General features: G+C 38.0%; 1 protein-coding gene across 1 annotated transcript in view; it reads left to right on the forward strand.

Annotated features, from left to right (window-relative positions):
- The first annotated feature begins 8,088 nt into the window (after positions 1-8,088).
- LOC107737209 (transcriptional regulator DEF1-like) overlaps positions 8,089-11,998 on the forward strand; it is a 34,937-nt gene continuing 31,027 nt past the window's right edge. Inside the window, exons 1-3 of the mRNA XM_016548653.1 lie at positions 8,089-8,198; positions 8,281-8,330; positions 8,445-9,585. Of these exons, the coding sequence (XP_016404139.1) occupies positions 8,170-8,198; positions 8,281-8,330; positions 8,445-9,585 (1,220 nt within the window). The 5' untranslated portion in view covers positions 8,089-8,169. The remainder of the gene's footprint in view (positions 8,199-8,280; positions 8,331-8,444; positions 9,586-11,998) is intronic.

An 11,998-nucleotide genomic window follows, 5' to 3' on the forward strand; every position in this document is an offset into this window, starting at 1 on the left:
TGAACTGAATTAGTGACCTAATGTAGGGAATAGATAGTGAATGTATAGGGGGCGATTTTGGATACAGCCCAGGCCTTAACTTTTAAGCAGGTATATGCCAAAATGGTAAGCTCTCTGGCTAAGTGTAGTAAGAGCTTGCCTTGAAATGGTAAAAGTTCCCCAGCATGTACTGTAGTTCAATAATTCCCAATACCAAATGATTTCCCAGGTTAACAAGACATGTGAAAATGACTGAGTGAGGGAATGTAGGGAATAGTGAATGAGGGTATAGGGGGCGATTTTGGACGATTTTGGATACAGCCCAGGCCTTAACTTTTAAGCAGGTATATGCCAAAATGGTAAGCTCTCCGGCTAAGTGTAGTAAGAGCTTGCCTTGAAATGGTAAAAGTTCCCCAGCATGTACTGTAGTTCAATAATTCCCAATACCAAATGATTTCCCAGGTTAACAAGACATGTGAAAATGACTGAAAATAGAAACTTACTAGTGTTATAATGACTGGTACACTCCTGACCAGCAGGGGAAACTGTAGTGACTGCTTGGGATAAGTTATCTGAATGTTTTTCCTGAGTCCCTTCTAATTCACTTAAATGTGTCTGAGGCTCACTGCATTTTGCAGTCTCCTCTCCAAAGGTAGTCTTGCCCTTTTGTTTGCCGATCTCATCTTTGAATTTAATATTTTCTCTCTGCTCTTCTTCCTCCACATCCTTCTCCAGGTACTGGTGAGATGAAGCTGTGGACATGGGCTCTGTAAAAAAAAAAAAGTCAAATGTTACTCTGTACATGTTACACTGTGTGTAGGTCTTTTACTTGCGCTTCTATAAAGTGTGTATATATATATATATAAGACATATGATTAATATTTAAGGCATGAAGTTTTTTTTAACGTTTACACTACCTACTCTTTGTTTACACATTGAAAATAAAAATATATATTTTTGTAAATTACATTATTGTATGAAATGCAAGTTTGTATATCACTGGGACATAATATTTTGGACCAAAACGCTATAAGATAACATGAAAATGATGTCATCAAGTTGCAATTACAGGCAAGCCTGCTTTGGAATTTAGTGATTTGGCATTTGGGAGGTTTTCCTCCCCCTCCTAAAGCACTATACACAGTTTATTAAACATTCCTTCGTTATCACGTCTATGTAACTGTAAAAAAAAAAGAGCTTCATTTAATGAGTTGCGCCATTAATTAAAGACAAAATACTCCCTCATCCCACATTTTGCAGTTTAATGACCTCACAATTGTTTCCTTTGTTGGCACAATTCCATGCAGTGACACGTCTGCTGATATTGCCTTTTGGTAGATGACCTCACTGTCCACGAGGAGATGATTGTACAGGAATTACTTGGATTATTTGCAAAACTGCAGGGATAAGGGAATAGATTACAGCTAATAAGGTTTTCTCTGCAGAACACAAATGATGTCACAACTAGGCATACAAACCAGAATGTCAGTTATGTATTGATGTTTGTTTATTTATTATCCAAAATCTATGTTTGCAATAGAAGATTATAAGCCTAAAGGACTATAAAAATTGGTTTGCATAATAATATGGCCACAACATTTACATTTACTTTAGTCATTTTGCAGACGCTTTTATCCAAAGCGACATACAATTGGGGAATACATAAAGCGATTCTTCTTAAAGAGGCAAACAGACACAGGAAGCGCTTGTAATACCAAGTTTTAGGCATTGTTCAAATAAGTACAAGCTAGGAAGGAAAGGAATAAATAAAGAGAAAGATAAAGCTATTTTTTTTTTATTTAAGATGAAGTCAAGTATCGTTGAAAGAGATGAGTTTTCAGCTGTCGCTTGAAAATTGTCAGGGATTCAGCATTCCGGATAGGTGTGGGAAGATCCTTCCACCAGCCAGGAATGGTGAACGAGAATGTTCTGGAAAGTGATTTTGACCCTCTCTGTGATGGTAGCATGAGGCGTCGCTCACTAGCGGATCTCAGACTTCTGGAGGGGATGTAGATTCGTAGTAGTGAGTGGAAGTAGGTGGGTGCTGAGCCTGTGGCTGTTCTATATGCAAGCATCAATGTCTTGAACTTGATGCGAGCCGCAGCCACAAGAGAAAAACGTACCATCAGATTTTTTTTACCTCATCCACTTGCTTAGACTTCACATAACTATAACACATCACTAATTAACCCAGGCTCGCTAGAATATTTAATAATAAATAGTTACTTATATATATTTTGTATAATGGACACCATCACTTTAAGTCAAGGTTGTTTGAAGACCTAACCACAAGTTGTTTGCCTATATGTTTATTCAAATACTGAATCAGTTACAAAAATGCTAATGTAATGAATGGAGCCTGAAAAACAACAGACATGTTTTTTCAGTAACCCTATTCATGTGTGTCAATTCTGATAAAGTGGACCATCCCTTACAGTGGACCATAAACACAGTTTCTCCAGCCAACCCACTTCATGTTACACCACACACAATGGAACTCTTGTGATGAGACCTTTGAACAAACTCACAAAGCATTGTTTCTGCATTCATCATGAGGAATGCCTGGCTGTTTGTTAGATCACAAGTCAAAAGGTCAGTGATATGTGATGTGAGAAATGGTGGGACCAAGCACCGCTGAAGAGAAAGGATCATCTGTCTCCAATATTTCATCCATTTCTGATAGCAATGTATGACATGACAGTCTTAACCAAGGAGAACCACAGGAAATTGACATCATGACGATGCTGATTGGCTGATGGCACACAAGTATGTGCACAGTTTCCCTCCGCTTAGATTTTTTATGAAGCAGAAAGTAAACTGATTTGCTTGTGGAGTAATGCAGCATTGTGATTGACATTAAAAAGTATTGATGCAGACTGGTATTGACAGTGCATTAGTTAAGGCCAGTCTGCATCAATATTCAAAGCACATAGCATGGGTATTCAAAACTACTGTCAGTTGTGCTCTATTGGGAGAAAAAGTCTCATAGAAAAGAAATATCAAAAGAGATTAGGATTAAATTAATAATTGGACTCATCACATTAATTATATAGCTTGATTCTATTACTGTATTTTAGGAGCCACATCTGAGACAAAATTAATATTGAAACACACCTGAGAACTCCATGAAGTCTACTGAAATATGAAAGAGAAACCAATCTTTTATTGATTTGTAAATCAATAATAAATATGATTGACAACACAGGACCCTACTCTCTGTTTGCATCTGCCTAACTTGCCTATCTTAAACTACAGTAAGTGACAGATGAATTTTTTCCCATGTAATCCCAATAAAATAAAAAGTCTTTTCTCCTCCTTTTTTAACCCTATAATGCCAAATGTACTGTATCATATTGGATACATTCATTTTTAAGGCCTCCACATTAACACAATCAATACCTTCCTGAAAAACTACAAAATACTACATATTCTGCCACCTAGTGGATTATTCACTCTCTTCAGGAAGTAGACAGACTTTTAGTGCCATTCCCAAAATGATCTGTCACAATGTATGTACGCCTGCTGATTTTGACAACAGCAACAGCATTTTGATAACATAACAGAATTTACATTGTTATTGATTGATATAAGAATATTTACTGTATTTAAGCAACTTTTGTACATTATTATATTATATATTTGCTTTAGTACTGTTTTCCTGCTACCCAGTTTTGAGTTGCATACCACCAGCTGACAACCACTGGTACTTGCTATAATAAAACTATGGAGGCAGCAGTGTATCAACTCAAGGAGGAAACTTCCTTTTTCGCTTCTTATCAATGTCCCAAGAGTCCGTCACATGAGATAGCTGGAGTTATCACAAGACAGCTCAGCGATATGCCGACAGTGATTCATACAGAGTAATGATGTCATCCTCGTCCACAGGGTATTAAACTTGGATATGTGCATGGCATGAATGAATACACTGCAAAATCTTAAAATACATAATGTCAGATTATAAAATAAGGTTGTGTTGCAATTTGCTACTGTATGTCTTTTTTCATGTGTATATTTATCTTGCTTTTATCTTTTTAATTTGAGCTCACAGACAAAAGGTGCAGGATATATGTACAATAACACCAGTGTGTTCTGACTTAATGGCAGGTTCCATGGAATCTGCACCTAACCCATCTATTTAAACAGCTGGACTGTGTACAAACCTCTACATGTCCTCTATTGCCACAATTGCACATACTCAAAATGTGCCAGCTCAGCAGTAGGGGATTCTGCAGACCACATGCAAGGATGCATTATTCATCTTTGGTGTTGTCTATAATGCACTTTTGAATTAATAGTATGTTAAATTCAGCATGAAATGAAAATTCACTCCTTTATACAATACAGATTGTTTAAAAGCAGCTTCACATTAATAAACAGAAAAATAACTGATAATGTTGTAAAAATTAATCAGTTACGAAATTTTTTTTTTGAGCTGTAAAGCAGCTCTACAGAAGATAACAGTGTCATTATGTGGCTTGATTTAGTTCAGTGTTGTTCCAATTCAGTTCAATAATTGTCAATGATCCAAAGTTCAACAATTTTGACACAAGTAAAGCAGCTTTGCTATTATTCAGCTCAAGTCAATCTTGATTCAATTCAGTTCAACAACAGTGTGATGTTGCAAAGTTAGTGTCATTATCTAGCTCAATTCAGTTCAAATTTTGTTCTTATCTGATAGTATAAGTGCTGTTAAGTCAATAATATTATCATAACTGGGCCTTGCAGTGAAAACAACAGACTTCTCTCTGACATGTGCATGACTTCTCTGATCCGCTTGTGTTCATTTGCATTCACTTTTGAGTGGAATGCCCACATCTCAAAATCCATCAACAACTGATACAAGTCCCACACTACTTTTTTTTTTTGATAATCTATTACACTCAGATATATAAAACAATACAGAAAAAAACGTCTGTTTCTACTTCTGTTTCATTGCGAATTTAAAATAAAATACAGAGTCACCATGTGTAAATGACTGAAGCAAGGAATTCCATTGGCCACCTGATAATATAGTGATGCCAAAACACAGTATAACCATAAAACACACAACAAAGAGGGTCATGTAACATGTCATTGTTCATTCACATACTCAAATCTTCAAAGCATGTGGTTTGGCGTGCACAGATTCAAAAGATCTGTTCAATTCTGCCTTTACGTCTATAGAAACAAACACATAAAAAGCACAAGCTCCTCTTTCACCTTCTGAACATATAGTGTTTCATTTTTCTCATGCTGTTGTGTAATGTGTTCTCAAACAGGGCAGAGGGCTTCATACAACACCTTTCACTTTCTGAGGACATTCTCACATGCCTTAGACGGGGAACCTTCAAATTCTAAATTCATGTGGACGGAGCTCCCTCCACCCAATATCCAGTATCACTTCTGCTAGGAGGCCCCTGTGATTGTACATATGCCTCTGTCATCCCAGAGGGCCCAAAACCCCCTTTGGTTTGGAGAGACTACTGACAGGGTGCATTTGTACTGCAGCTCTCTCTCGGACTTGCATGGACTGCTAATGATGCTGAACTGTCTTAGAGAAAAACGGAGGGAAACGGAACACATGTAAAAGGAAGTCGGTGAAAGTTGAGTGGCATCTAGATGCAGATTAGGAGTACTAGGGATGTGAGGCCCCTCAGTACTATACAAAGTGTGTGATTATGAATCTTATGTTGGAATTAGTCCATAAAAAGCTGCTCTAATTTCTCTCTAAATCAGATATATGGATGTACTGTACATGGAGTTTGAAAATATTCGACAATTCCCAGTTAGCATTTGCACCTCAGAGTTGCATCTGTGTCAGAAGTTCTGCTGGTTAGCACTGGGTTAAAGGGATAGTTCACCCCAAAATTCATTGAATCACCTTCATATCGCTTCCAACCTTTCATTCGTCTGAACCAGAGAAAAAGTAAATATTAAAAAATGTCTCAGTACGGGACTTCCATTGTATAGACAAAACCATTTGAAATGTATCAAAATATCATCTTTTGTGTTCCACTGAAAGTCATACAATGTCTGGAATTTTCTTTTTTTGGGGTGAACTATTTTTGGGGGGTTTAACTGCCTGTGAAAGTGTCTCTTTGGGGTTTAGTAAGATCCCACTGTTTCCCAATGAGCCACAAAATTAGTAAAAGAGTGCACAGCCTCCTCTTCTGTCTTCTCTTCTCCTACCCCCACTCTAGAGAAAAGACCCCTTTTCATGGTGCCCCTGCCTTTGTTGCATGAACGGGAAGCAAACTTAGAGTATTAGTGTGCAAGAAAAAAGTGAAATTGATAGACCAATAAACAGCACAACTCACCTTTTTGTCTTCAGTAGTACTTCCACAGGAAAGCTTCAGCACCTCCCAAGAAGGACTTTAATCCCAACAACCTCCCATGCACTTCCTGCTATGAAATCAGCTGCCTCCTTGAACACATCCTCATCCTCCATTTATCCACTGCTACCGGACTTAGGCCTCTGAGAGGGCGGCAAATAACCCTGTGCTGTTTACTTTCCCACAGGCAGCAAGTTCCCTACTCCGTGCACTAATGGCTCCACTCCTCCTTGCTCTCAGCTGAATCAGCCCCCCTCTTCCACGCTTCTGTCACTCCCTTCTTTTCACCCATTCTTCCCTCCCCTGCTGTTGGACAGTTACAGCCCTTCTGAACAAGCATAATGGCTGTTAAGCTCCACCAATGGCTGAGCTGCTGGCAGACTTGTCGTCCAATTAAAGTCAAGTTAGATGACCAAGAGGCAGGGTCTAGAAGGCTAAAGGAAAAAACAGAGAATGGCAAGCCTGGAGAAGAAAGGAGGGAGGGAGAGAGAAAGACAGAAAGAGCAACAGGGATTACAGCATCTCCAAGCTGGCCAAAAGTGGAACAAAGAGTATTAGCTAAGTGGGTGACCATTCAGCATTGTGCAAACTCTGCAATACACAGTAGAATTAGATATATCACAATACATAAAATATTCATATATATAACTACATAAAAAAATTCATGATTGTTTGGAAAAACATTTTTTTAATAATACAATTTTGAAATACACATTTTCAAATATTTCAATTTACAATTTTTACCACATGATTTTGTAAACATTTGAGAATTAACTTAAAAAACTTAAACCTTATTAGAGATTTCTTTTATAATTATTTTTAATTAAAACACTGGTCTTTAAAACATACATATGTATACATACATACATTAAATATTTTTGTGTAGATGGTATGTAACATTTCAGTGCCTAATTTCTTAGGCAAATTGTTGCATTCAGTTAAGTAGAATAAATACGAATTGCAAATTATGTACATATAGATGTATTAAACATTTACACAGAAATGTAAATATGAATATGGCCCATTAAGCAAAAACACAGAGTGAAATAATTATAGCTCCTAAAATGCTGGAACAAGAATTTCTAAAATTGTGGGAATTAATATTCATAAGGGGTGCTGCACCTGAATGGTCGTCTTTATTGTGAATAATAATTTCCTCCCCCTACATCAACGAAGGACCACCTACTTACCTGTTAATCATCCCCTGATCTAAAGAAAGCTTATAAAGTTTGCAGATTACTTGCAGCTTTAAACAACAATAATCGTCCAATCGAAACATTTGGAAATGCACATTTATATGCACATGAACAAGAAGGTTTGATTAAAATTAAAGTACATTTAGAAGAACAGTTATCAACAAACAGTAACACAGTGATGTGAATGATATATGTTCTCATATATATAACAAAATCAGACCCTTCACTAGAAGCCTGAAAAACAAGTGATCATGGGAGATACATTTGAGACGCATGTTAACACATGACCACTGGTGAACATTTCCTCCTATCAGAGACAGACCTTAATACCAGGGTTTAAATAGGCCCTATATAATATTATCCTCATAAGAAACCCAACTCAATTCTCTGTAAAATTAAAGGTGTGCAATTGATGTTGCTGTTTTATCTTCATTGTTTGTAGTTCTCATGACTGGGGAATGAAACGGTAGTTGTCATGATCAGAGCTGTAACACCTGAACCTAATAATTGCATATTACACGTTTCCATGACAACTGATTATCAGGAAACAACAGGTAAATGGCAGGTGCAGGCACTATAAAGGAACAGTTCAGTAACACTAATATGTGTTGGGGTCTAACGTGTGTTTTATGATTCTGTAGTGGTGTTGCTGAGGTAGGGAACTGGTGTATTTCTAGCTGGATATGGAGGACACCACTATACGATTCTTAAGGTATGATCTTAAATCAATATATTTGTTTTATCTTTGTTTGGTTCTTCTATCAAATACTAAAGCCAAGTCTTTTGTTTTACAGAATTTCTTTGGCCTTTCTCAGTCTCTGTGTCCATGGTCAAATTGGAAGTGGTAAGTTTTTTTTTTTGTTTTGTTTTTTTTAGTTTTTTTATTTAGTCAAGTTCTGTAATCCAGGTTTATCAACATGTCCCTTTGACTTATATTTTTCCCCCCCTTTCTCCTTAGTTGATGGCTTTGTCCGCAGTGGAGGTTATCCTGGATCCTATGAGGCTGGTCCCCCTTTGCAGGATGTTGTGAAACCACAAAATTCCAGCTGGTATGGCCAAGGAGCTGTATCTGATTCCATCGAGCCTCTAAGATCCAAGAATATCCCTTACAGTGCTGCAGTTAGGGGTGTATATGGCAGTGTAAGCTATAGCCCTCAAACAGTCTCTATTGGCTCTGGTCCAGTGACAAGTCTTCATATGTTTGGTTCTGACTCCAATGCTAGAAATCAACTTCAAAGTTCTCTGATATCTTTAGCTGGTAGTGGCCGTCTTGTTTCTGGTTCTGTGGCAACTGCATTGGGTACAAGTGTGAACAGTGAGTCTGTACCCCAGCCAGCACAGCTCAGTTCTCAAAATCTTGTGCAGACTAGTAGGGAGTCTGTAGTGTCTAGTAGCCAGCAACCAATGCAGACCAGCTCCCAGTCCAGTGCCCAACAGCCATTTATCAAACCCCAGAAAGGTAGACTTGCACATGTTGGTTCAGAGTTCTTTTCTGGTACCAGGCCAGTCCAGACTTCAAGTTCTGCTATTATATTCAAGCCTGTGCAGCGACAAAATCTGTCCTCCCTACCTGGTTACCAGTTAGTGCAGGGCAGCCATGGGTCACATTATGAATCCAGCGTTCAGGCCAGCAGTGTACAACCAGCACAGGCAGGCTACCAACCTATGGCCCAGCCCAGCATCCAACAGTCATATCAAGCTAGCAGCCAAAGTTCTGAACAAGCCATCTCTCAATTTGTGGACCAGTCTAGTGGCCAGCAGTCAGCACAAGCCAGCTATCAGTCTGTGCCCCAACCTAGTGGCCTGCAGTCGGCTCAAGCCAGCTACCAATCTATGCAACAGCCTAGTGGCCAAAAACCAGGACTGACCCGATACCAGCCTGTCTCTCAGCCCAGTGGCCTGCAGTCAGCACAAATCCGATACCAATCAGCCCAAACGCGCTACCAGTTTGTTCCCCGGCCTGGTGGCCAAAACCCAGGACAGATCCAATACCAGCATATCTCTAAGCCCAGTGGATTGCAGTCAGCTCAAGCCAGCTACCAGTCTATGCAACAGCCTAGTGGCCAAAAACCAGGACTGACCCGATACCAGCCTGTCTCTCAACCCAGTGGCCTGCAGTCAGCACAAGCCAGCTATCAGTCATGTTGCAGCCTGACCGTCAGGATACCGCACCACTGCGCTCCCAGACTACTCAAAAGGAGCGCTTGTCACCAGGCCTGTTGAGGCTGTTGCAGCAAGTGAAGTCATAGCTGCATAGTTGATGTAACTTAATTTTGTGTGGAAACAATAAATCGCTTAAATTAACTTTGGTGTGTTTGCTGGGTCCTTTTTCGGCTATCTAAATCAGCAAGGGCTTTAATGTGGTCTGATGCATTAATATTTAATGGTAGGTATGATGTCTTCTAGGAAGGGGTGAAGAAATGCTTGTCTACTGGTAGTTCAATATCTTTGACCAGTGAAGTTCTATTGTTGGCACGTTTACCTTATCTTCGGTGTTCTTTGTTCTCTCTGTGGTTATGTAATCGGTTTAAATTCTTTTAAAAGCTCTTATTTTGTAATCATTACAGCTGCTTGGTTCAAGGTGTGATCGCAGGCTGGTTATGCAAAAATCATGGGTAGCTAGTTTGTGTCCTCTACGGGTTGTTTGTACATTGACATCACTAGTGGGTGTTTCTCAAGTTGCTTGTCATAGAGCGCATATAAATCCTAAATTTAATTTTTTTTTTTTTTTTTTTTTTTTAACCGCTTTTATTTCCGTCAAATACCTTTTTAACAGGTAAGTGTTTTTACCAAGTCAAACATGTTTTAATGATGTTTGAACAAATGGGCTGAGTCACTGAACAGAGAGGGGGATCAATTTCAAAAGTTGCAGTATGTATCTTGTGTTGCCACTGGCTGCTTTAAGCACTACAGTGCATCACATCCTCATGGAGATTTGCTAGTTCTCGCTGTGAGATTACCCCACTTTTCCACCAAGGCACTTGCAAACATGTCTGGGGGGGACACATGGTTTGCCATTGCAAGAATGATCAGCTGTCCTTGTCTCCCTGTAGCACTGTCTTATAGGCCTCTTACAGTACATTATGGACCTTGCAGTTTATTGCTCTGGCCACATAAGCAGACCTCATGTCTCCTTGCAGCAGGACTATGGCATGTTCAACCAGATGATCAGGGACCCTGGACATTTATGTTCTGTGATCTATCTATTTTTTTGTTTTTTTTGTTTTTTGGAATCAGTAGAAAGGTCTCTTTACTGTGTCCTAAATTATTATAATCTGCCTGTAAACCGTGAGTGTCTCAAACTGTTCCATGTGTGTATGTGCAATAATTTATTTATAGTTAATTGAAAAAAGTATGAAAAAAATAGTTTCAATCCGTTTCAATAAAGATCTGTGAAGCCAAAGTGTTGACAGTGCTTGAGACTCAATGTAGGCTTTATTTGACTAATCAGATTTCTCTCCTTGCTCTTCTTCTCCACACATTGCCCTTAGGATGAAGTTTTTGTACTTTTTGTAATGGCCACACAAAACATTTCTAAATTAACTTTTATTCAGAAATCCATTGATTATAGAGGTGTATTCAAGTCATTGTGTTGATGAATTAAAAGTTATACAAAAAAAATAAAAATTGCCACTTTTCCACTGCATGGTACAGCTCGTCTCAGTTTGCGTTTCCACTGCAGTTTAGTACTGCTTTAGAGTGGGTGGGATTATAGACATGTCAGTGTTACCAATTTAGCAACTTTTCACACTACCCTAGCAACTTTTTCTTCCAAAAGCACCTAGCAACAAATTTAGCCATTTTTAAAATGTATTTGGCAACTTTTAGCAACTTTTGATAAGTGACTCTAAAGATAAAAAGGCACACATTTTCCATCTAAATTACACAAAATGAGGAAACCAAAGATGCCTAGCTGTACACACATCGCATGAATTAAGTTAGTTGCTATTAGCAATTGCTCAATTTAATACTAATAATTTAATCATTGTTAATTTATGATACACCTTGTTAGTAGCTTGTACCTGCGATTGTTGATCGGTTAGTACACTGTAAGAAAAATATCTAGAAAAATGGAAAAGATACTAGTAATTTTCCAGGATATTATCCGTTATCCATTATTCATTAGCCATTGTAACCCTGTAACCCGAAAACACAAAATACAATACGGAATTTAAAATGCAGGTAAAAAACCTGTGAAAAATCAATACGGAAAATTCCTTCATATAGTAGATTGTGACCCATTTTTACAGATATTTTACAGAGAGTAGCATACTAACTAACTGCTAATACACTGCTTAAAACTATAATTGTTCAGAATGTGTAGTCTTACTAGTTTACTAGCTAATAAAAACAAACTTAAATTATAGGCCCTAATTGTTCAAAAATGTGTAAGTGTTCAATAATTCAATGTTGTATTTAAAAATACAGTTATTTATATTTTAATATTATATTACATTATATTATTTTACAAACCAATCTAAATTAACATAGGGCCTATATAAAATATTTTTT

This window comes from Sinocyclocheilus rhinocerous, unplaced genomic scaffold, assembly GCF_001515625.1.
Source record: "Sinocyclocheilus rhinocerous isolate Xijiao unplaced genomic scaffold, SAMN03320098_v1.1 scaffold1275, whole genome shotgun sequence".
In the NCBI taxonomy this organism is placed as follows: Eukaryota; Metazoa; Chordata; class Actinopteri; order Cypriniformes; family Cyprinidae; genus Sinocyclocheilus; species Sinocyclocheilus rhinocerous.